The sequence below is a fragment of the Notothenia rossii genome (genome assembly GCF_949606895.1).
Source record: "Notothenia rossii genome assembly, chromosome: 1".
NCBI lineage: Eukaryota > Metazoa > Chordata > Actinopteri > Perciformes > Nototheniidae > Notothenia > Notothenia rossii.
Genome location: NC_136912.1, coordinates 85,681,402 through 85,707,871, shown reverse-complemented (window position 1 = coordinate 85,707,871; position 26,470 = coordinate 85,681,402). Strand labels below are relative to the sequence as shown.

The 26,470-nt window shown below is 39.4% G+C and overlaps 3 protein-coding genes across 3 annotated transcripts; all 3 read left to right on the top strand.

Annotated features, from left to right (window-relative positions):
- The first annotated feature begins 26 nt into the window (after positions 1-26).
- LOC307039375 (flavin-containing monooxygenase 5-like) lies at positions 27-9,789 on the top strand. The gene is made up of 11 exons (XM_079681364.1): positions 27-112; positions 1,637-1,775; positions 1,872-2,060; positions 2,156-2,321; positions 5,950-6,092; positions 6,173-6,372; positions 7,059-7,194; positions 7,284-7,503; positions 7,597-7,669; positions 8,199-8,451; positions 9,051-9,789. Exons 2-11 carry the CDS (start codon positions 1,644-1,646, stop codon positions 9,198-9,200), a joined length of 1,662 nt encoding a protein of 553 aa, XP_079537490.1. The 5' UTR covers positions 27-112; positions 1,637-1,643; the 3' UTR covers positions 9,201-9,789.
- Positions 9,790-9,857: 68 nt separating this feature from the next.
- Positions 9,858-20,755, top strand: LOC307019698 (uncharacterized protein). Its single transcript, XM_079650757.1, has 20 exons — positions 9,858-10,440; positions 10,864-11,004; positions 11,203-11,391; positions 11,506-11,671; positions 11,784-11,926; positions 12,082-12,281; positions 12,422-12,655; positions 13,027-13,148; positions 13,234-13,306; positions 13,418-13,487; positions 13,577-13,927; positions 15,423-15,644; positions 17,117-17,305; positions 17,868-18,033; positions 18,160-18,302; positions 18,389-18,585; positions 18,849-18,981; positions 19,463-19,682; positions 19,854-19,926; positions 20,243-20,755. Exons 1-20 carry the CDS (start codon positions 10,390-10,392, stop codon positions 20,640-20,642), a joined length of 3,483 nt encoding a protein of 1,160 aa, XP_079506883.1. The 5' UTR covers positions 9,858-10,389; the 3' UTR covers positions 20,643-20,755.
- An 886-nt stretch (positions 20,756-21,641) lies between these two features.
- On the top strand, positions 21,642-26,287 carry LOC307039370 (flavin-containing monooxygenase 5-like). The gene is made up of 10 exons (XM_079681352.1): positions 21,642-21,779; positions 22,613-22,753; positions 22,846-23,034; positions 23,118-23,283; positions 23,639-23,781; positions 24,494-24,690; positions 24,851-24,998; positions 25,101-25,308; positions 25,416-25,488; positions 25,584-26,287. Exons 2-10 carry the CDS (start codon positions 22,622-22,624, stop codon positions 25,996-25,998), a joined length of 1,671 nt encoding a protein of 556 aa, XP_079537478.1. The 5' UTR covers positions 21,642-21,779; positions 22,613-22,621; the 3' UTR covers positions 25,999-26,287.
- The last annotated feature ends 183 nt before the right edge of the window (positions 26,288-26,470 follow it).

The window sequence follows — 26,470 nt, the reverse complement described above, 5'->3', positions numbered from 1 at the left end:
CCTGGATTTACGTAACAATTTTACTCAGAAGTGGGCTGGATTAAAGACCGCCTCACTATAAAAGAACGTGCTCAGAAGATACCAAAGAAGAAATCAACGCTTAAGGATTGAGGTAAGAAAGAGACCTGCCATACTCTAGTTCTGCTATATTTTACTACAGGATCATAGTATTTTGTATTGCATGTTTTACAAAAGATGCTTATATTTCAGTGAGATTTGTAATGTGGCTTATTCATGAGGAAATGGTCAAACTGCATTCTGATTTGTTTTTTTGGCACTCACACAAATCTAATTTTCATAGCACAGAATGCACAACGTTCAAAAATGTTTAGTGCTTTCAAAGAAGTGTGAGATCTGCAGTTATTTCTATTTCTAGCAACTGGGAAATTGTAATGACACAACCTGGGTTTGATTAAATCAATGCATAACAGATCAGTAATAATGACTTGAAAATAAAAAGATATTTTCCAAACATTAAGCTAATGCACGATGGAGTGGGACCTAGTGCAAAGCTGATGCAGTATCTGATCTGCCTTCTTTTTTATATTTTGGCTTGTTCACTCGAACTTGCTGAAACAAAGTCAAGTTTGACGTTGCAGCACACCTTCAGATGTCCTGTCGTAGAGCAAGAAAATAGGGTCACTAATCTGGTTTATAATTATTGGTATCTGCTTAACTTTCTCATGGATTCAAATGGGTGGGACTGAATGCTGCACGTTTGGAAAGATGACCTGTTAAGCCCTGAGCCTGTTTTTCAGGTCTCAGGCTCGAAAATGACATTCCCAGAACAAATGACCATATCCCTTCTAAAACTGTTAAATTAATAATCTTTTTTCTCAAAGTAATGATAAACCTGTGAGTTGGATGTAGAAAAGTCAGAATCAATATAGATTTTTTTTATTTTAAAGAAAATTCAGATTGAACATGGTAAAAAACTGTAAATTATAGTGTCCGTCCAAAAGTTATTTTTTACTTATAGTGAAAACTACCCTCGGATGATGGTAAGGTAGACTAAAAGCTTTAGTAATCCAAAGTACAACATATAAGTACCCTGTATCAAAAATGATGCAAAACAAGTGACATTTGACCTTTTTAGAGAGGTTTAGCAAAAAAAACTCCACCTCTGATGTGATTTGGGTGGAAATGGGCGTTTTTACCGTTTCTCTAGAACCCATTGGTCGATTTTGGTGATTGACATCTCTTTCTGACCGTTAGAGCCAATATAATCGAAGGGGAATTTCCCCATACACACATGGTAAAAAAAAGAAGGTGGGGGCTTTGGGCATGCAGGTTTGCATCAGAGTGAACCTATCTCTCGCTCTGACATCTGGAAACGGAAAAGCAGGTTTATTGCTTATGGATTATCAGAAATAACTACGATAAGTAATAAGTGTGTTATGAGTGAGTTTCTGTGCAACACGCCGTTAGCATTTTGTGGGTTTAAAAAAAAAAAAAAAAAAAGGTCAGTTTCTTCCCATGACATGAATATAAAAAATTCATAGTTTATTGAATATGAAGATGCCTTCAGACGCTGTTTCCTGCAGATGACATGTTTTTTCCCCCGGTATTGGGGGTGCGGTGTAGAAGAGGTTCTGAATTGAAATATATATGTGTCTTTTTGCTCTCCTTTGTGCAGCTGCATCATGGTCCACAGAGTAGCAGTGATCGGGGCAGGCCCCTGTGGTCTGACCAGCATGAAGGCCTGTCTGGAGGAGGGCATGATGCCGACCTGTTTTGAAAGCAGCGATGACATGGGTGGACTTTGGAGGTTCAAGGCAAGTCAGCACTTAAGTTAAGTAAAGTTTATCCACAATCTTACTAGCGTTTTAGTTTCCTCCCGTTTCCTGTCATTAAAAACCTCTTCTCTGCAGGAAGTGTCGGAGCCAAACAGGGCCAGCATCTACCGTTCCCTCACCATCAACATCTCCAAGGAGATGATGAGCTTCAGCGACTTCCCCGTCCAAGCTGATTACCCCAACTACATGCACCACTCAAAAATCCAGAATTACTTTAGGACGTATGTGGAACACTTTAAACTGCTGAAACACATCCGCTTCCAGGTAACAAGATCCAATTTAGTATGTGGTTAAATATTTCCGGTGCAATTTAAAACTATAACTTCAAACCAATCTACTGTGTTTATTTATTTTTTTAGACCTTGGTGAAGACTGTCAATCAAACATCAGACTTTTCTCGCACTGGTCAGTGGGAAGTGGTGACAGAAAACAAAGATGGGAAGGAGGAGAGGCATGTCTTTGATGCAGTTATCTGCTGTTCGGGTCACTACTCCTACCCTAACCTGCCTTTGAAAGAGTTCCCAGGTAAAGAGATTTTTTTTTAATGCACCTCAGACCAGGCTTAGTGGATCATTTTATTTTTCACTTAAAGCTGTTGGCACAAGATACCAATATGTGTTGAAACATTCCAATTTTCAATGCCTCAATGGCCTCGCCCTGCCCTAAACTGTAAACAATGGCTGTGAAATCCACAGTTATTTACAGTGTTTGTGCACAGTAAATGAATGTATACTATTTTAGCTTATAATACCGTGTTTCCAATCAAAAATTACAGTACCTCTGGAGTTACTTAAAAAATATCAGTAGTAAGTCCCAACTGTAGAAAATCACAGTAACCAACAATGTACTGTAGATAATCACAGTGACCAACAATGTACTGTAGATATTCACAGTAACCAACAATGTACTGTAGATAATCACAGTAACCAAAAATACTGTAGAAGATCACAGTAGCCAACAATGTACTGTAGAAGATCACAGTAACCAACAATGTACTGTAGATAATCACAGTAACCAACAATGTCCTGTAAAAGATCACAGTAACCAACAATGTACTGTAGAAGATCAAAGTAACCAAAAAAGAAAGAACCAACCAAAAAACCCCATTTCTAGAATAGCTAAAATATCTAAAATATCTTAAATAAACCAACATCTTTTTCTTAATATCCATAATATTGATGCAGTGTAATTACTAGTTTGGCTATACTAGATATTTGATATACTAAGTAGATATATATTTTTAAGACCCTATGTCTTTGCAAACCGGAAGAACTACAAATGTGGTGCTGATTTATTCAAAGAATGTGTCTTGGTATTACACCTTAAAAACGCAACACTGAGGAATAAAAATAGACAAAAGTAAGGTAATAATCATCATTTTTATTATTATTGTGGCAGCTCAATTCCCAGTCCAGTTAGAGTCGCCAAGGGGCTAAGCTTGGCTATAGGCTGTGACGCGTTTTCAAAGAGAAAGTCCACACCGAAGTAATATAGTCTGACAACATTTAATAAACAAAAACGAACGACAAACTATAGGGACAAAAACGGTCAACAGAAAAAATAGGCTTGTTTGAGATGAGCTGCGGCTCGCCTCGAAAGTAGACGAGAATAGCCGATTGCAGTTGGGAGAGGTCTCAAAACAGCTCGCCTAGTTATTAATTTACATTTTTTGTCAAAGAGATCCTGATTTGAAACCGTTGTTACATACAGTTACGGCATTTCCTGTTTCTGCCGGAGAGAGGGGAGTTTGTCCCAAAGCTTGCCGCTGTATTTACTCCCTCCATCTGACAGGAGGGAGCCTCATGTGTCACTCCACGGAGTTCACTCCATCCCGGAGGGGGAGTGTGTAGGGGTAGGGTGTAGGGCGTGGTTTGGGATTGGGCCTCAATTTGTGGTAGCCATGTTATGCTCACCCATTTAGCACAAGAAAATACATTTTACAGTTAAAACACTATTACCGTAAACACAAATACAGTACTTGGACGTTACTGTGTTTCATTTAGTGGGAATGCTGTTAACAGCATTCCAACTATCTGTTCTTCTACCCACGAAATTCTTTAATTTTATTCCGGCCGTTATTTTGCCGGTCTTCTCCTCTCGCATTGAACATCGCAGAAACTCTCTTCAAACATCAAAACGTTCAGCTCGGTCGGGAATCGAGTGCTATTACATTTCATTCATAACTTTCATAATTCCAGACATACATCCCATAATTCATCACATTTTTAACCATTGAAGTCAATGGACAAAAATCTTCAGACTTGAACAAACTTCATGCGACTTCAACTGCTAACTGTTGCTTCATACTTACACTCAGAAACCTCATTCCAACTTTAAAATGTTACACATCTTTCTGACATTATTCGTGTAACACAAATCTGATTCTTGATTTTAGAGATATTAAACATTGTTCAGACTTTAGTACAGAGGCCTTCTTCAGATTTTAACATTAACTAGAGTGCGTGATATGAAATCTTGAAATTTGCCTTCATATATATTTTTTAAAATTGCCATAATTCCCAAACCCTACATTCCTGGGACATAATTGTTCATGACAAACGTATAGGATAACATCTCGTAGCTTGAAAAATAACAAATAATTAAGGAAAATAATTAAACAAAATGCCTCTTGAGGGCATGAAGTGACAACAACTTTCAACATGCCTCCATTAAACCATATTGTAATTTCAGGCTGATATTTCCTCAAAACAGCAGCCGCACACCTTTAGTTAATCTGCCAAAAAGGCCACATCATTGACCCGAAAGTACACAAAAAGCACACTTCAGATACTCAAGGTCCTTGAGATGCTTCGCGCTTTGAAATTTCACCGATATCTGTTACGGTTCTTCAACAAAACGTTCACATGTAGGTTTATCTCTCATTCAGAACAATGGAAACCTTTGATCTCTGGACACCTCGTTAGCTAAAATATAAACACCTGTGTCATGGAACACGATGATGTCATAACTCCAACTGACATGCTCAGAGCAGCAGACTTCAGATAATGGTTAATGGTCCTGCCCTCAACAGCTCTATGTCAATTATGGGGTGTCATATGCCGTTTACATGGAAACTATCCCCCGCCATAAAAGATAATGTCGCTATACATTAACTCCTATGAAAATGTTCAAGAAGTGTTCAAACTTCACGTGTGCTAACAGTCCAGCCGTGAAGACATCTACGGGACAGTTTTGAGATTTCTTCAAATGCCGTTGCCATGGCAACACAATGCTCACCATGAAACACGGTTTTCTCATAACTTCAGTGAAAATGCGGCCCAAAACTTTACAGGTTTGGTAACGATGCAGCCATCAACGTATCTAAGCGTATTATGGGATGTCATCAAATGCCGTTGGCATGGCGACAGATAATTCGCCATCAAGTTAGTTAAAAATAGACGTCAAAATCACTAGCCAATCAGGATTGGCGTAATGAGATTGATGCTTCTGTTTGCATACGCGTTGAGGCGCATCCCATAGTGAGACATCTAACTTCATGTTACTCTGAGAACTGGGGTTACGTAAGTAACCTATAGTTTAGCGTCAGCTTTTCAGCATAAAGCATTCCCACTAGCAATTTCTTCAGGAATTGCATTCTTTAGTTTTACACTGTCACTGTAAAAAAATGTTTTTACTAACTGGGAGCAATTGACAAGTTACTTACTGTTACTTACTTACCCTATGCACCTCCTCAGGTCAGCTGATCAACTGCTCCTGAATGTTTCTCAGAACAAACTGAAAGCAGAGAGGGGACCGTGCTTTCGCTGCGGCCCCAACATTGTTAAATAATCTCTACCCCTGCAAATGTGACAAGCCATTAAACTGCCTGTTTTTATATCGCCTTGTAAAACCCACCTCTTTTCCTTAGCGTTGGACACTTTGGACATTGTTGTTGTTATTGCTTTTAATTGGTCTATTGTTTTGACTATTTGGCTGTGTTATTATTTGTATTCTTGTTTATTTTTGTTTCTACCTTTTTCTTTTAAACCTATTTTATTGTTTGTGAGCTGAGCTGTGGGACTTTTTGTATTATATTTATTTCTCTGTACCGCACTTTGGTCAGGAGGTTTTAAAGTGCTTTACAAATAAAGCTGTGTTGTATTTTATAACATGAGAAACACAGTAATAATGACATCACTCTGCTGTGTTAAAGGAATTGAGACATTTGAAGGAAAATACTTCCACAGCTGGGACTACAAGGGGCCTGAAGACATGGTTGGGAAAAAAGTGGTGGTCATCGGCATAGGTAACTCAGGAAGTGACATCGCTGTGGAGAGCAGCAGAGTGGCAGAGCAGGTGGGGAAGTATTTTCTGTATGCTCTTGTCCTCCTTCTTCATGATCATCTGTGTGTCTGACTTTTGCCTTTGTGGTGCAGGTGTATCTGAGCACTCGTAGTGGAGCCTGGGTCATCCGTCAGGTTTCTGACAACGGCCTGCCAGTGGACATAAAGTACCTCACACGCTTTGTCCACATCCTCTCCCAGCTGCTGCCTATCAGAATCCTTAACTGGCTGTGTGAGACAAAACTCAACGCCATGTATGACCACACCATGTATGCCCTCAAACCCAAACACAGGTAGGTGCAGCCAGGGTGACAACAATTATAACTGTGCATATTCGACCACTTCCTCACATTCTGAGCAGGAAGGAATAAAGTCACATTAAAGCATTTCATCTTACATAGTGAAGAAAGCTGGTTAGTTATTCCCTTTATACAATGGACAGTAAATATGCCCATTCACCCAAGTACTGCACTTTCACTTGGAACAATTTTGAGGTACAGCTACTCTGATTGAATATTTCCACATACTGCTACTCCTTAATAATTCATAACAAGTCAAATATTGCACTTCATATATCTGATAACTTTAGTTGTTTGAAGACTCGGATTGTTAATAAAAAATGTGATTAACAAAAAGTGTATTATGTACTATGATAAGATAAACGTTATGCATCCCTTATATTCACAAGCTAAAAAAGGAGCTCCACCTTTACCAGAAGCAGCTTTAAAGTCACATTAAAACATCAATAGATATAATAAAATGATATAATGTATTTTTCTCTGAAAAAGAGCAGAGTCAGTTTAACTTGTTGTTATAAAAGTGTATTTTGATGCCAATACTTTTGAAAAGTTAATTAAGTAAAATGTTGAATGTGTGACTATTAGTTTTAGGAGAGTATTTATACATTATATTTTATTAATTTTGCTGAAGTAAAAGATGTAAGTAGTTTATTTCCCTTGTTTTCCTGCTGCCTCCTCAGATTCTTCAATCAGATCCCGGTGGTCAACGATGATCTGCCTCCAAAGATTCTGTCTGGGTCTGTCATCATCAAAACAAATGTGAAGAAGATCTCTGGCTCGGACGTGGTGTTTGAGGATGGCAGCACTGTGGAAAATGTAAAAGAACTTAGTTTCCAAGGATATATTCTATCTTTATTTCAAGCAAAATTCAAGGCTATCTTTTACTTATCTCTTCCTCTTTATAGGTGGATACGATCGTGTTTGCAACAGGTTACAACTATGATTTTCCATACTTGCCAAGTAGTTCTAAGTACATGTCTGGGCATCGTCTGGGACTGTACAAACACGTTTTTCCTCCAAACCTGGAGCACCCCACTCTGGCTGTGGTGGGTTTCATCCATGCCTTTGCAGCGATCATGACACAGGCTGAAATGCAGGCCCGCTGGGTCTCACGAGTTTTCAATGGTGAGGCTTTACCAGTTTATCATCTGCCACTTTTCTAGATACTTTTCAAACGGACCATATACCTTTGTCTGTCTTCTGTCTTTTGCATTTCAGGACAGGTGAAGCTGCCCTCGAACCAGGCCATGATAAAGTCTGTGGACAAGGACACCAAGGACATCGAGAAAAAGTAAAACTAATATTCCTCTGCTCGGTTATTTATTGCAGACAACATTGTCAATTAATTTGATAATATCTTAAGTTTCTTCAAATTAGATTCAAGTTTCAAGGCTTTTATTGTCATTCGTACATAGCTACAGTGCAGATATGTCCAGGGGCGGATTGGGACTTAAAATCAGCCCGGGGAACTCGACCGGCCCAACTCGGTACCACTAGTCAATTGTCAACGGGGAGGGGGGGGGGGGGGGGGTGCTAGTGAATTGTCCGACCGGCCCACTTTGGTACCGGCTCACCGGGAAAACTCCCGGTATTCCAAATGGCCGCCCCTGGTTATGATGATGAAAATCTTAGGTCCCAGGCTCCTCCAACAGTGCAACACAAGAAAACAGATCAAATAGTGCAATAAAATAGAATAGAAGTAGTGCCAGAGTCTATATACAAGTGATAAATTATTTGTAATTAGATTTGTTAATAAATAGTAAACAAAGGTTTGAGTGCAACAAATTCCAATATTCATTTCCGATCCATCCTCTCCACAGCTACATTGTGTCAAGGTTGACACCCCTGCACGTGGACTTTGTTACCTACATGGATGACTTAGCAGGAGAGATTGGGGTGCGGCCCAGTCTGCTCTGGCTCTTCTTCACAGACTACCAAATGTTCAAGATGGTTCTGTGGGGACCTGTCACCAGCTACCAGTACCGCTTGAAGGGACCAGGGAAATGGGACGGAGCCCGCAAAGCAATCTCAACCACGTTGAACCGCGTGTACCAGCCCCTGAAAACCAGACAGGTCTGAAATAAACACGGTTTCTTCATAAAACTCTTATGAAATGTAATAAATGCATTATGAACCTGTGTCTTTTCCAACTTACCTGAACATCAAATCAAATCATCAAATCAAGGTTTATTTATATAGCCTAATATCACAAAACAAGTTTATCTCAGTGGGCTTTACAGATTAGCAAACATAGATGACAGTGTTAAAAGATTAAAACAATTACAAGAAACTAATTAAAAGACAAGATACAAATTAAATAGATAATAGAAAAAATACCAAGAATTGTAGGAGTCAGGAGGACACACATAGGCTTATCTTAAACCAGCTCTAACTACAGGCTTTATTAAAAAGAAAGGTCTTCAACACACTCTTAAAGTGTTCAACACTGTCTGCCTCCCTAAAAAAAACATGAAGTTGGTTCCCGGGAAAAGGAGCTTGGTAGTTGAACGCTCTGACTCCTAATTTAGTTTTGCGGACTCTTTGAACCAATCGAAGACTCTGGGAGCGTAATACTGTATAGATGCAATAGGGGATTAAAATATATGTTGGTGGTCTTAAACATGAAATAATGTTTATACATCCAATGTAACTTTCCGTCCTATCCCTTACAGCTGGAGACAAAAGAGGCCTCTGTTGCTGGCAGCCTGTTCAAGCTGAGCCTGACCCTCATGGCTGGAGGAGCGGCCGTTTACTACATCCATGTGCGCAACCCGACCACCATCCCCACTCTGCTGGCCAACCTGCGACCACAAACAGCCTAAACATGTTAAATCAAACATTTTCCAATATGCAGACCAAATACTTTACTTGTTTCCTTAAGTAATCAAGTTCAATTAACTCCTGTTTGGGTTGTGATTATGGGAATACCACAGTTTATGCTGCTTTTAAAGCTAAAGCTATTACTACTTCTATATGTTTAGTTTATTTAAATGCCATATCCTTTTTTCTTAAGAAAGTCCACTGTATATGCACATTTTCAATCCAAAAAGTATGGTAATGTGACAAAATCCTGGTTTTCAATTGTAGATCCACACAATCGTTCACTGCTAATGATTACTGTCAGAAATGTCCTATAACAAACTCTTAGTGTATTGAAAAAGTAATACTGAGTTAAAGTGTAAAAGAATGGAATTCAAAGTTGGTAGTGGATGTAAAAGTATTTTCATGTTTGCGTATAAACACAAGCAGGTCTGTTAACATTTGCTGGCTTGCAAAATGTCAACCATAACTACATTAACCAGATATATGTGTGTCTTAAGCTTTGAAATCACAGAGAATGTAAGGGAATGTTAAACACATGTAAAGACATCTCACTCTTTGAGTAGACCCATTAATAAAGACTTAATCGAGCCCTCTGTGTGTGTATTGTTGATCATGTGGTGGGGGGCGGGGACATTGAAACTACAGGTGAAACGGGAGGAAAGTCAAATGTGTTGTTGTGAAGCAAGCATACTAGTATAGGATGCGATAAGATTATGTATACTGCATTTACAACTACATCATTTATATTGTGTATTTCGTCAGTGTGTTTTTATGTTGTTGCCAGAATCGCTCGCGCCACCTGGAGAAGAAAAGAGACCGCTTCCGCTTCCAGTGTTTACTCGAGTTTACAATCCGAGTGTTTCAACCATGGATGTATAATAAGGGCTTGAAGTTTATTCTGAATACTCAAAATGTTGAAATGCTCATTCATGATCCTCTGAATTTCAGAGGATCATGGAGTATATACTATGTGGTTTGATTGGCATGTAAAAAGTTAACTTTAGCTTCCTTTCTCTTTTAAATCCCTCTGGAGATTTTTTATTTATGGTGCCGGAGAAAAAAACGTATTTTCGGACCAAGAGCCGTCCCGCTGAGGTGGAAACAGAAATACTGGCTTGCAGGGTGACATGTTCAAAGTTCATCGCCTGCAATAGCCTTCTGTAGATAAGAAACATGCAGTTCATGTGAATGTCGAGGCTGTTTGGCATTTTAGTCGCAACTGACCGGGACTTGTGGAAGGTGAGAGCAGTTTTTCAGAATTCAACAATGCAAACATTTACATTTCTTGATGTTCACGTTACACATGCTGAGCTGAGCAATACTCCTCCAAGTAGACCTAGGCTTACTAAATGTAAGTAGATATTTGACATTGCTGTTTTTGAATAAGTGGTACAGAAAATGGCATGCTTTGCTGAAATAATCATAATCCTTTGTTTTATCATTTTATTTAATTGTCTATTTAGTCTACTGAAGTAGTCCAACACTTGGTTCTGATTGTTATTTTTGAGTTAATCTGAAGTAAAATGCTCTTAGCAAAAAGCTAAGTTTATTTAAGAGGAGTGGATATATTAACAGATATTCTCTTGAATATGAATAAGTAAATGATGCCGTATGCTGGAAAGGTGATCATAGCTGTTTAGACTTTTCGTCTTGTTTTCTCAGTTCTCAGCTATGGTGCGACGTGTGGCAGTGGTGGGAGCCGGCAGCTCTGGTCTGGCTTGCATCAAGATCTGCGTTGAGGAGGGCTTGGAGCCTGTTTGCTTTGAGAGCAGTGATGACATCGGCGGCTTGTGGAAATTTAAGGTGAGTGGGGGGCACCTTGAGTAGCCCATACATGAAGGTAGTGGCCAGTTAAAGATTGGTTTTATGATACTGTATGGCCTAAGAGCTCCCAACCTAATCCGGAATAAAATGATATTCAGTTTGAAAATAGATTGTGTCAAAACAATGATTGCAAGCCTCAGTAAATTGTCCTTATCAAAGTTTTGTTTGTGCCAACAGGAGTCACCTGAGCCAGAGCGATCCAGCATCTATCGCTCCTTGGTGGTGAACACCTCCAAAGAGATGATGTGTTACAGTGATTTTCCCATGCCTGCTGACTATCCAAACTACATGCACAACTCCCAGCTGCTGCAGTACTACAGGCTCTACGCTGACCACTTTGACCTGCTCAGATACATTCATTTCCAGGTCATCCTCCAGGAGTTCACCATCTTTTCACAAGTTTAAACAACATACTATGTGAAGTTAAAGTTATCAATTCTTTCTTTCTTTTTTTTCTGAATGTGGTCATGCATGATACAGACCACAGTGAAGAGTGTTGCCCAGAGGCCGGATTTCTCTCTGTCAGGTCAGTGGGACATAGTGACAATTAACAAGGATGGCGAGGAGGAGAGAAGCGTCTTTGATGCAGTTCTGGTGTGTTCGGGTCACTACACTCATCCGTCCTTACCCCTGTCAGGTTTTCCAGGTCTGTCAAATTCAAACATTTTACAGAATTTGATGAAAGAGCAACATTTTTTTTTTTCATTCTTGCATATACTGTAACTGTTTTCCTTTTGCACCATCTGTATCTACTCCAGGATATGAGACGTTTTCTGGCAGGTGCTTTCACAGCTGGGAATACAAAGATGCAGATGCCTGCAGAGGAAAGAGGGTGGTGGTGGTTGGCATTGGCAATTCTGGAGGAGATATTGCAGTGGAGATCAGTAGATCTGCAAAGAAGGTAAGATGGGGAAAAAAGGAAAAGCTTTAAGTTAGTTTGGCAGGGGATAGATGAAAACAATGTGCACTTAACTGCTATAAGATTGCACTGCACATTGTTACTTCCAAACATGTAACCCATGAATTCACATCTATCTTTTTAAATCTCTCTGACAGACATTTCTCAGCACACGCCAGGGGGCCTGGGTGATTGGCAGGATGTCCAGTAATGGTCTTCCTCTGGACATGACCGCTATCACCAGAATCAACAACGTGCTCACACTGATTCTGCCCAATACTTTGGTCAACTGGGCAGCAGAGAGAGCACTGAACTACAAATATGACCACAGGCTGTATGGTCTGAAGCCCAAACACAGGTGCCACATGATTCCAGTGTGAAAATGCTGTCAGCTGTGCAGACTGTTACTCTGTCTAATACAATGGTGTCATTTTGAATAGGATACAATCTTTGTAACAAGATAGGTGGTTGATTCCTTTCATTTCATCTATTTCCCAGACTTATGGACAGAAGGCCTCTGATCAATGATGACCTCCCTGGTCGAATCCTTCAGGGAGCGCTTGTAATGAAAACCAATCTAAAAGGATTCAAAGACTCAGGAGTGGAATTTGAAGATGGCAGCGTGGAGGAGAATATTGATGCTGTGGTTTTCTGTACAGGCTATAATGGAACATTTCCATTCCTGCCTTCAATTTTAACTCACGGGCCTCAACGAGAACTGACATTGTACAAGTGAGTATGTTGTCGGTAGAGTTTGTATAGCTATGTGTGATTTTTTTTTTTTTTTAAGTTTTACTAGTTGAAAATCCACACTAAAACTTAACTTAAGGGGTTGTAAATGTTGTAAGATTACCTTTCACATGAGAAAATAGATAGCATTTTTAACAAAACAAAAAAAAGATCCTAATTATACTTCAATAAATAAAAATATACTGTAGAAACATTTTTACAGAGCATAAGATTGAATTGTGCTTAAATTGTGCTGTTTTAAAATAACATTTTAGTTAAAAAATATACATCCTATGAGTTATTGTATATACAAATATATTAAAATATATTTTGTAAGTACTGCCATATATTAATATATACTTTGGTAATTTCAGGACTCTGTTTCCTCCTTCTCTGATACGACCCACACTGGCCGTCATGGGTCTTTTCCAGACCAAAGGACCAATCACGCCAATTGTGGAAATGCAGGCGCGATGGGCTGTCAAGGTCTTTACCGGTAAATTATTATGAGCTTTAAATGTAAACACACCCACTCGGGACTGAAAAGTGCAAGGTGTCAGCTGTTGTGTTTCATCTTCAAGGTTCGAGCTGTCTTCCACCTAAGGAGAAAATGCTGGAAGTCATAGAGTCTGAGAGGAAGAGGAACATGAAAAGGTAGACATCATCTTCACAATGAAGCTCATTCAAAAGAACAGGCAGATGTTCTTCCTGCACGTATAAATTCAATTGTTTTTGAAATTTGAACAAATTGACTTGCTTTCTCAGCTATCCTTGCCCACGAACGGCAGCTCTCCAGGTAGAATACATCCCTTACCTGGATTTCATGGCAAAGGAGGTTGGTTCAGTTTGTCTCGATATAAAATTGCGTTATCATTTTTATTGCACCTGTAAGACACAAACCTCATGATATACTTCCAATCACAGGTGGGTGTTCGACCAAACCTCCTGACACTACTGCTGACAGATCCTGTGCTCTGGGTGAGGATCTTCTTTGGTCCCTGCACTCCATATCAGTATCGTCTCACGGGGCCTGGACAGTGGGCCGGGGCCCGTCAGGCGATCCTCACTCAGTGGGAGCGATTGGCTCAACCCTTCAGAACCAGAGCGGTACCGGAGAGCAAGCCGTCTGCTATTTCTCCCTGGGCGCTTGTACTTGGAGGAACAGTTGCAATGGCTTTTGTTCTGTCTAAAACTGAGATAACTCCAGTGTTGTCGGGTGCCGCCCAGTTTCTGGACAGGTGCAAGATGTTTCTGAAGGACTCCTGGTTCACTCTTACACCAGACTAAAATGATCATATTTGGGTACACTGTGTAACGAATATAACCCATGTTGTAATATGATGTATAATACAGACATTGATAATATTAATAATATCCTAAATATTCTAAGATTCATTGAAAGAAAAAAAAGTAAATGGATCAGGGAATTTAAAGACATTTAAAGTTTTTTTATTTGGTGTTTGCTTGCAGAAAAAGAGAGAGCCTCCCTCTTTTAATGTTTTGTATGATTGTAGTATTATTTAATAATATGGTGCTACACAATTCTAATAGTAGTTGGCACTCTTCTGATAGGTGTATCTGTTTCAAAGGTCAGAGAAAACTGCAATCTACCATCAGATAGCATAGAGAAACCTAAATTGAAGCTTATTAAAAACTATAATTATATGTATGTGTGTTTGTCGGACTGAGCTCAGCATGATACACAGAGCAGATTTAGCAGTAACCACATTATGTTGTTGGTTTACTTATTGTCTGTCATTTAATTCTGAAATGAATCGTGTACACCATGTATAGGTTGGTTATTTTGATAAAATACCTCTGTAGGGAATCAGGGAGAGGATAAGCCTGGAGAGGATAAGCCTAGAGAGTGTTGTTTACCTGCTGCAGCACCATCTTCAGGCTTTTATGTGTTTCTTTAATCAGACCTCTCTGTCTTATTTTGAAGTTAGTTTCTGGGAGCCGACAGGAAAAGTTCAAAACCAATCACAAAAGGTACTTGTAAGTTGTAACGGAGAAGATCTCAGCTGGCCCTAGATGTTATTCTCCGTCATGTTTAGCTGTAGTACAGTATGCAGGTTTGCATGATAAAATTAATGTGTCACACACACATAGTGCTTCAGAGCTGCAAATGACTACTTCAGGTTGCACTTTGTATTCTGTTTAGCCAGTTTTGCATTGTCTTGGTACTTATTAAACAGGGACCACTCAATGGCAGGTTCTGTGTCAGACAAGTTACTTCTGTTTCCATAAAAGACATTGCATATTTTTGCATGTTCAAGAAATGTTGGCATTCTGAGTCTTTTTGTTGTTGTATTAAGACTTGAGTCATTCCCTGGTTTGCAAAGTTCTCTTTCATTGACATTTTGACAACTATTGTGTGGGTGTGTTTTGTGTTCTTTTGTTGATAGTAAAAGAAGCACAAAGGCTTATAGTATGCAATTACATAATTCAGATTTTCTCACCTTAAATAATGATTTGTATCAAACTAATATGTGAAATGCTTATAGAGTAACTGATTCCTGTTTCTTTGTTGTTCTTGCTTAATCACATTCTTAGACCTATTTCACAGCAGACATTGTGACAGCAGAAAGGCACAAGTGGGACAAACATCATCAATGATTTATTGAGGGTGAGCCTTTGTTTTTTAAATGCAATTATCTTTGTTTGACTAAGGCAACTTTGAAAGGCATTATTTCTATGTTCAATTAATCATTCAAAAACAATCTGGTGTTAAAGACAGTCGACAGGAAGCTACTTCACGTCACTTTAAAACAGCACACACACTTCCACCTTTCTTACTTCTCCAGCTCCAACCACTACCTTAAATCAGAGATCACGTTGCTGTCAGCAGTTCTTCCTCTCCAGCATGAAGGTGGTGGTGATCGGCGCAGGGGTTTCTGGTCTGACCAGCATCAAAGCCTGTTTGGATGAAGGTCTGCAGCCCACCTGCTTTGAGAGCAGCCATGACATTGGAGGTCTTTGGAGATTTAAGGTGGGACAATGCATTTATTTGTTATGCCATACACTGCATTGAAACTAATTGGATTCTTGAAATATGTAGCAATATGCATATCTACATCGTAGTTCATGAGAAAAAAACATAAAACTCTGAATCTTGTGTTGAAAGTAACTTATTTATCCTAACCACCAGGAGACTATGCTCCAATTCAAACACTGAGTAAGTGCATTGAAAAAATCAATGACTGGATGTGTCAGAACTTTCTCCAAATAAACAAAGATAAAACTGAGGTAATGGTTTTTGGAGCCAAGGCAGAGCGTATAAAAGTTAGCGCTGAGCTTCAGTCTGCAATGTTCAAAACAACAGATAAAGCTAGAAATCTAGGTGTAGTCATGGACTCTGTCCTGAGTTTCAACAGTCACATTAAAACAGTTACTAAATCAGCTTACTATCACCTAAAGAATATATCTAGGATTAAAAGACTAATGTCACAGCTGGATTTGGAAAAACTTGTCCATGCTTTTATCTTCAGTAGACTCGACTATTGTAATGGTGCCTTCACAGGTCTCACTAAAAAATCTATTAGAAAACTTCAGCTGATTCAGAACGCTGCTGCTCGAGTCCTCAATAACACTAAGAAAGTGGATCACATCACTCCTGTTCTGAAGTCTTTACACTGGCTTCCTGTGTGTCAAAGAATATATTTCAAAATATTGCTGCTGGTTTATAAAGCACTGAATGGTTTAGGCCCAAAATACATTTCTGACCTACTGCTAAATTATGAACCATCCAGAACTCTCAGGTCTTCAGGGACTGGTCAGCTTTCTGTCCCCAGAGTCAGAACTAAACATGTAAAGGCAGCGTTCAGTTATTATGCTCCAAATATCTGGAACAAACTACCAGAAACCTGCAGGTCCGCTGCAACTTTTACTACTTTTAAATCCAGGCTGAAGACTTTTCTTTTTTCCACTGCTTTTAATTGAACTATTAATATCTTAAACTGCACTGTAACTTTTATCCATGTATTTTTCATTCTTTTAATGTTTATTTGATTATCTTTGCTTTTTAATGGATGTTTTTAAATGCCATTTTCTTAATGTCTTCATTTTTGTAAAGCACTTTGAATTGCCTTGTGTTGAAAGCTGCTATATAAATAAACTTGCCTTGCCTTTTATTTAACATCATTTAAACGAGAACATGTGCATTTGTAGAAGCACTGAAGCTTTTTAATGATAATTTATAGAAAATACTTCATAATAACACTGTTAATGATAGACTCCCCTTTAAGTTGCTGAAACCAGAAATCAAGCAGGGAACTAGTTTTAGTAAGCTTTTTATATGTTATTTTATATGAAACACTTAAATAATTTCCCCTTGAATTTTCCACTCGATCAGGGGAAATGACAGTAGATGTCATTTCTTTTGCTGTGACAGTTCAATCCCAGACAAAGTGAAATGATAATAAAATCATGTCTCTATACTGTCTGTATTTTGTCTTCCTGCAGGAGAAGCCAGAGCCTGGACGTGCCAACATCTATCAGTCGGTGGTCATCAACAGCTCCAAAGAGAAGATGGCCTTCAGTGACTTCCCTCCTCCAGCTGATCTCCCCAACAACATGCACCACTCTGAGGTGCTGCAGTACATCCGCCTGTATGCTCAGGCTTTCAACCTGCTGCAGAACATACACTTTAAGGTCGGTGATCTTTAGGATTAAATGTAAAGACGATTATAAACGGATGTATCTTTTCTGTATGGAATTTACCATATAGGCCTGCCCAACGGGTCGCTAACTACAATAATCTTACTCATTATGCGACTCAAAAAGACTAAAACTATTTTAGAAAACCTTCAAAAATGCAATTCTGGTTATGGCACATATACTGGAATGGTCCTTAATTTCCCTCCTGAAGGACACAAATATAACGAGTGTTTTTCCTTTTTCAAGGTCAATATCGCTAAAATCTTACATTTTAAGCCAGTTTTGTCACTATTTATAAGCAATATGCATAACATTTGAATCATTCATAGTAAAAGTAAAAGAATTGTTAGCAGAATGACATTACTTAACATTAATTAGTACTGTCCGTATAAACCAAATATGCAAATGAAAAAGTGCATAGATGAGTTATTTACCATTTATTTAATGTGTTTTTACTCCTTATGAGTGTTAGAAGAGGGGCCTGTTACCAATCATTGTAATAAATAAATGTAAATCAAATCGAAAATATTCACAACTGTTTTCATTTTTTTCTCAGACGTCTGTGTTGAGTGTGAGGCAGACTCCTGATTTTGCTGCGACAGGTCGGTGGGAGTTAGAGACGGAGAGGACAGAGGGGCCGAGAGAGACGCATGTTTTTGACGCAGTTATAGTTTGCACTGGACACTTCACCCATCCTCACCTGCCCCTCAGCGACTTCCCAGGTAACAGGAATCATTATTGACTTTAACATTTAACATAGACACAATTCCAACTCCACAGGAGACACACATTCAATGCTCTTCAACAAAGGCTTTGAGGATAACAGACAAGTTTTTATTCCATCTCAGGGATTGAGAGTTTTGAAGGCAGGTATTTCCACAGTTGGGATTATTGCAACGCTGAGGGTCTGCAGGGGAAGAGAGTGGTGGTGATCGGGATTGGAAACTCTGGAGGTGATATAGCTGTAGATATCAGTAGAGTTGCTGAGAAGGTACAATAATAAACCTTATTTCTGTACATTTTTTAATTTTTCTAATTATGCAAATCCATAAATCCTAACACTCTCTGTGCTGACAGGTGTACCTCAGTACCAGGAGCGGAGCGTGGGTTGTGAGCCGTGTGGGGAAGGGGGGGCTTCCAGTTGACATTATTGGGACTTCACGACTGGATATGATGATACAGGAGCTCTTACCCTCGTGGGTCAGCAGGATGGTGGAGAAGAAGCTCGATGAAGCATATGACCACAAACTATATGGTCTGAAACCAAAACATGGGTAACAAGATGCGCTGGTTAAACTTCTTTATTTCTTTGTTGGTTAAATGTTTTAGTGAAGTAATTATTACTCAAATTGTACTTTCCATTCTGCAAGGCTTCAGACTTAAATTATTTCACCCCTTTAAGTCTAACCAGTGGGGTTAACATGTAAAGTTGGATTGAGAAGAAAACCTAGAAGTCTTCAAGTAAAGTCTGAACTCAACATTACAAAAATGATGTAAGCACCCGTGCACCACACTTAAAAAAAAATTGTTGGGACAGTTTCTTTGCACAGATCCCCGTTGTGAGTGACGACCTGCCAGCTTGGATCCTCTCAGGTCGGGTTCAAGTGAAACCGAATGTGAAGGAGTTCTGTGGGTCCAGTGTGGTCTTTGTTGATGGGAGCATAGACAAGGTGTGTATTAGTGCAATCTTTTGAGTATGTATCAGATATTTTGTTATATATTGTAGAATTATTGTTGCATTCAGTACTGGGATATGGCAGCATCATGTTTTGAGTTTCTGCCTACTTTACTTGCTTTCCATCATGTTGTTATGGTTTACATTCTGATTAATAAAATGAAATAAAACAAAGTAACTAATTGCTCAATTAATTTGTGTGTGTGTGTGTGTGTGTGTGTGTGTGTGTGTGTGTGTGTGTGTGTGTGTGTGTGTGTGTGTGTGTGTGTGTGTGTGCGCGCGTGTGTGTGCGTGTGTGTGTGTGTGTGTGTGTGTGTGTGTGTGTGTGTGTGTGTGGTTGTGTGTGTGTGTGTGTGTGTGTGTGTGTGTGTGTGTGTGTGTGTGTGTGTGTGTGTGTGTGTGTGTGTGTGTGTGTGTGTGTGTGTGTGTGTGTGTGTGTGTGTGTGTGTGTGTGTGTGTGTGTGTGTGTCATACAGGTGGATGTAGTGGTGTTTGCCACAGGGTACAACTACAGCTTTCCCTTCCTGCCCTCAGCTCTACAGGCTAAATCTGGTCACCGGCTGCATCTCTACAAACATGTGTTCCCTCCTGCTCTGAGCCAGCCTACTCTGGCAGTCGTGGGATTTATCAACGGCCTTGGATCCATCACCCCAATGTCTGAGATGCAGGCCCGCTGGGCTACAAGAGTGTTCAAAGGTGAATAACAGCACTCAAACTAACCATGACTCTAATACTCACTTGTATACAATCGAGAATCCTGTAAAGAAGGCCAAGATCTTCAGGAAACCTAACACAAAATGTGGGTTAAGACCACAGTTATAATCTTTTGTGTGTGTATTTGAACTTAACTGATTTATTTTTGTCCAGGCTTATCGGCCCTCCCCTCAGAAGAGGCAATGAATAAGGAAATTGAAAAAGACACAGAAACAATGCATCAGAGGTAGGACATAAGTGAATTCATTATAGATAAAAAAAAATGTTAATGTTCCTGATCAAAAATAATCCATTTCACTATTGTAATTTATTTCAATTGTGTAAATGTTACGGCTTTATAATCAAATCACGTCCCCAAATTGTCAAGTTACAGTTTTTTCTATTTTATAGATAATGGCCTAAATGTTGTAGTCCGTACAGTAAATGTTTTTTATGATCTCAGTTTATTATATAATTACTTCACCCATGACCAATACATTTCACATCATTCAAGATTGCTTTGAAGCACTTCCCAAGTCCATATTTCTTCTTCCCTCTGTTAGTTTTGCCTGCTCAGAACGTAACCCCCTCCAGGTCGACTACATCCCTTACCTGGACTCTTTGGCAGAGCAGGTGGGGGTGCGACCCAACATACTGTGGCTCATGCTGAAGGACCCCAGACTGGCGCTGCAGGTTTTGCTGGGTCCCTGCACTCCTTATCAGTACCGTCTGTCCGGGCCGGGCCAGTGGGACGGAGCCCGTGATGCCATCCTCACTCAGTGGGAGCGGGTGCTCCAGCCTTTCAGGACCAGAGTGGTACCAGAACCAGAGACCAGACACTCGTCTAGACGGAGCGCCATAGTGATACTCTCAGGAGCCGCGCTGCTTTACTGCTTCTTGTACAGGAAACTCCTTACCTCCTCTTTCTTTTCTTCTCCGTTATTCTTCAGATCTCTTAAGTAACCTGCATGATCATTGGCACATAATGATAACATGAGGATGCAAGCAGCAGTGAAGCATCACACTACATCAAATTCTCTGTCTTACATTTCTTTAGACAAAGCATGTGTTTAGACTGCACCAATTTGACAATGTAAATGAGAAATAAAGCTTTTCTTTTAAAAAATGCTTGGTTTAGTCTGTTTTGCATACATAATGTTTGTTCATCTTGACAGTTTGTGTAACTTTCATAGCAATAACTTGAGAGTGTAATGGAAATAATGATTATCAAAGAATTGAAAGCTATATTGTTGTATACATAATAATATTCTGTAAGACTTATATGTCAAAAGATAGTAGATCAATTTAGTTGAGATCTCATCACTCAGGTAGATGAGGTGTCATGTGACCACACATTGTGTGACCAGTGATCTGATCATGGGTCTATTTTGTCATGGCATGGGTCGGTTATCTCATGACTAAGCATGTATTCATTGAAACTGTGTGAAGATGTCCCCCTCCTGGCTAACTGGGTGATATACCAATGGTCCTGAGATTGCCTTGGCTTCCCATCAATGTATAACTATTGGAGGTTTAGCCCATAAATTAAGTTAGGTGCACCATCACATTCTTTTATGTAAAGGTCAAGACATTTGCAATGATATGGTTTTATTGTCTGTCTGCTTTTAACCATGACTGGACTACATAAATACAACAATAATAATGTATATTGTTAAAGTTAGCTATAATAGCTGCTTTGGGGGAATAGTTAAAAAAAGAACAGTGTTCTCGAAAGTATGTCTTTGAATCACACTTTGTATACCTAATTTACTTTTATACTCTATCCCTAACCAGAGTAGGAACAACCATAAATCTTACCACAAAACATTTTTGCTTTTAACATTAACTCTGCCAATGGTCGGTCTAGCCAGTGTGGATATAATCTACTCTGGACTGTGGACTAGGCCTATGGTCTGAGATAAAGATTGATTGACAGGCGTTAGCTGGCTGACAGCCGGTTGGTTATGTTCCATTAACTGATTTAAACCTAATGAGTCTCTTCGGGATAGTAATATCTGAGCCCAGGCATTCACTCTTACTCCGCCCACTGTGAGGTTCATGCAGCACAAAAAAGACGTTTCCTTCTCCGAATAGCAAAAGGTAAGAAAACGAATCTGCAGAAACATATATTCAGCTGTAATCTTTGAGTAGGCTTTATTTATGTTTAGAGTTTATTTAAGTTTGTAAATGCTATTATGTGACGGTTTTTGGCCCCGCCCATGCAGAGTTTTAGTAAACAACACGTCTTTAGTGAGACTCGAGTTTAGTTGTTAACACGTTTAGGGTAACGCAGTGGTAGCATTTAAACCTTTGTTAAAACAAGTAGCTACGTATTTACCAGTATTGAACTTTGATAATGGTTAATAATTAAACGTGTGGCACAGATCCACACGTAGAAAGAGACCCCCCCGTCTCCAAGTAAACTAAAGGGCGGAAGATCCCAAATATAATTAAAATTACATTTTCAGAAAGAAATAGCCTTCTCTATACCAGTGGTTGAAAGTACAATTCATTTACTTAAGTACTTTTTGGCACCACATTTTTACTCCACTTTCTTTATTTTAACTCTCAGTTACTTTGTACATAAACACATGATAGGCTGATATTATGTAATGCAGTTCTGTAGAACTAATCTGACAATATTTCAATTATAACATTTACAAACTACAACATTAAACAGCTTTTGTATAAAAACAAGATAATATAACAACAATAATATAAATCTCAGAAAACTTTTATTTTTGATAATTGAAGAACATAATACAATACTTCTGTACTCTATATTATTCTGAAATGGGTCTTTGTGCAGACTGAGTAGGTATAAGTAGTAGGCCTGCACCTTTTGAAGTCAGGACTTCTCGTTGTGTTTAGCTTCATACTTTTTTGTGAACAGATCAAATATTTATCAGACCAATCTGGTTCATCCTTTACAGAGCTGAAGTATGACTCGTCGAGTGGCAGTGATTGGAGGAGGGAGTTCAGGTCTGGCCTGTATCAAGAGCTGTCTGGATGAGGGTCTGGAACCTGTCTGCTATGAAAGCAGCGATGACATTGGTGGTCTGTGGAGGTTTAAGGTTAGTCACAGTATCATATAAAGCATTTTCCTTTAATTCCCCAGTTTATTAAGTTAAATAGGATGAAAACTACTTGGTGTTTTATATTGCAGGAGAACCCAGAGCCAGACAGGGCCAGCATCTATCACTCTGTCATCATCAACACCTCCAAGGAGATGATGTGTTTCAGTGACTTCCCCATCCCTGCGAACTTCCCCAACTACATGCACAACTCCCTCATTATGGACTACTTTCGGATGTATGCTGACCACTTCCAGCTCACCAAGCACATACGCTTCAATGTGAGGATGCTGCACTGACATGCTTATATTGTATAATTCAAGATTTCAGCATCTTATCTTTGTTTGCCTCCCTGTTTTTTTAGACCAAAGTATTGCAGGTGAGGCAGAGATCGGATTTCTCTCATTCAGGCCAGTGGGATGTTGAGACGGAGAACAAGGATGGCAAAACGGAGAAACACATTTTTGATGCTGTGATGATCTGTATTGGACATCACTGCCACCCAAACTTGCCGCTACATGACTTCCCAGGTACCATTTACAGGCTATAAATATGATTGAGTTCACTCGGGGACAAGTAGTGCTGATAGTGTTCCGGCAGTATAAAAAGGATGTGTGATTTCACAATGAACCTTTGACAGTCTGAACAAGCCTGTAATGGCAACCCTGTTCAACCCTGTGTGGTTATGTAATCACTGTATCAACAGAAACCAGCACCACCCAAATAGAATAGGGTTGTCAGTATATTAGTCCCAGCCTTGGCCTAAATTAAATCCCTAGAGAAAAGCTTTAATATATACTTAATAAACAGATAAAGTCCTCTTGTATCAAAAGTAGCGAGGCACTTTGTCAAGCAGATATATAACCCTTTTTTTCTCTCTTACAGGAATTGACACTTTCGAGGGAACTTATTTCCACAGCAGAGACTACAAGACCCCTGAGGAGTGGAGGAATAAAAAGGCTGTAGTTATTGGAATAGGAAACTCTGGAGGAGACATCGCCGTGGAACTTAGCAGAGTCACCAAGCAGGTGTAGATGAGATTGTTACATAGAAACACTTTATTTTAGTATCTTTTATATCAGACGAGATAGCATTTTAATCACCAACTTCATTGATAAGATCAAGCATGTTATCATATAAGGTAATGTGTGTGTGTGTGATTTCATGTGTTGAGCTGACTGGGTCATGTGGAGGTCAAGTTGACATCACATTGATATCACATTGATTCATTTAAAGTTGACTTGAATTCTTACACTTGACATCTCTATAAAGACTTCAAGTCAAGTCACAAGACATGACAGAGATTGTTGCTTTTGTCAGAAACTGTAAGACAAACTTGTTATCTTTTGAACATCTTTAATAAAATAACGTTCACAACAATCATTAACAGCTTTGCAGCAAAGCAGTCCGACGATCAAACAATGTGTATAAAAAAGTCCACAGTTCAACCATAAACCTAACCATCTGGAAGTGAAATTAAAGATTAACGTGAGTTTTTAGTGTTTTTCTTGCGTATACAATTACATTTAATTATGTTGAACCAGGTTGTCGTTCTGCAACATATTTTGGGTTGTGTTAGTGGTAAAATGCACAGAGTTAAGTGAAATAATGTAAAACTAAATGTATTTGAAAAAACCTGCTACATTACTATATTAATAGATTCGGTATTGAAATATTGCATACTGTAAAGAATTCTAACATGACTCCAAAAATACTGACTGCTATGTTCTCTCTTTCCAGCTTTACCTCAGCACTCGAAGAGGAGCCTGGATTCTGAACCGAGTCGGGGACAATGGGTTTCCCCTTGATTTGCATTTCAACAGAGTGCTAGATTTTCTGCGGCTCATCCTTCCCTTTGGTGTTTTTAGTGGTCTGGGAGAGAGACAGCTCAACCAAAGATTTGATCACGCTCTGTACAATCTTAAGCCAAAGCACAGGTAATGTATTTGCATCTGTTTTTCTACTCTTTTAACATAGCTTGACATGCTTACATATCCTAGGTGCACCTTCATACCTTTGGTCTTATTTTAATTAAAAGTTTTTGCTGTATGCATGTTATTGTATAACATAACTCACCAGCGTAAATATTAATCTCAGGTTGTTCAGTCAACATCCCACGGTGAATGATGAGCTTCCCAACCGCATCCTATCTGGAACAGTTCAGGTGAAACCCAACATCCGCAGGCTTCAGGGGTCCAGTGTGGAGTTTGATGACGGAAGTGTTGTGGAAGATGTCGACCTGGTGGTGAGTGTTTCCGGTATACACACACTGACAGACTCACACACATTCACAATCTACAGTCACAGTCTATTCTGTCCTTTCTAAGATGAGTAACCATTCTTGCAGGTGTTTGCCACAGGTTACAGGTTTTCTTTTCCATTCCTGGCCTCCCATGTGACCTCAGTTTCTGGGAACAAAGCATCTCTGTACAAGTATGTGTTTCCTCCTGAGTTGGAACGCCCCACTCTGGCTATCATTGGTCTAGTGCAGCCACTGGGAGCCATTATGCCCATATCTGAGATGCAGGCCAGATGGGCCACGCGTGTCTTTAAAGGTATTACAGGTTCTGTAAAAATATTTTCAAGAACTTTCTTGAGAACTCCATCCTTTACACAGAGTACAGTAAGCCAAGTCACTCACCCTGGCTCTCATTGTAAACAGGCTGCACCAAGCTTCCCTCAGTGGCTTCCATGCTAAAAGATGTCCAGTGCAAGCAGGAGACAATGGCCGAAAGGTAGAATATTGATTTTGTTTTACTTTGCAATAGTTTATTTTGAAGGAAACAAATCTTGTTATGGACAACAAATTTATCACCAGTCTTTTTTTCAGGTATGTCTCCAGTCAGAGACACACTATCCAGGTCGACTATCTCAACTACATGGATGAGATCGCAGGACTGTTGGGGGTTCGACCCAACATCCCCAGGCTGCTGCTGACTGATCCCAGGCTGGGATTGAAGGTGCTGTTCGGACCCAGTACTCCATACCAATATCGTCTCAAAGGGCCAGGGAAATGGGCTGGAGCCCGTCAGGCCATCTTCACTCAGTGGGAGAGGGTGGCTCAACCCATGCAGACCAGGCCCTGTGATGATCCCAAATCCAAGAGATCCTTCATGTGGCCTCTGGTTCTGTCTGCTGCTGTGGTGGGCTGGGCTGCCTACGTCAACAGGAACAACTTTCCAGCATACCTGCATGACCCCACCGCTCTTCTGGACAAGATGAAAGTTTACCTGCCTGCACAGTGATGAGGAAATCATTCTTGTTCCATCTCAGCACTTTTTACAAACCTTTAAGATGTTCATTCACATTTTACACTATGTTATCCCATCTCCTGAAATGGGCAATACACGAACATTCATTAGTTAATCATCCCACACACAATTACTTCAAACGTCTGCCGGCCTTTGTGTTTTCTGAGTAAAAAATGCAGAATGGCGTCATTAATTTGGCAAAGTGTATCCAATATTTTATTATTTGCACTAAATGAATAAGAACAAAATGTAACTAAAATAAAAGGGCTCAGTGAGAATAATTCATCATGTATTTTGCAATGTTGCTACATTTAAATATTTGTTTTATTTTTACAACCAGTTGTATTAATATAAGGGTTTCAATTTACTTCTCGACTCACAACTCAATTCACATGCAGATTTCTTCGAACATGTGCTTTCAACAGAATATATGTCTATGTAGTACAATGTCATTCTTTTTAACCTT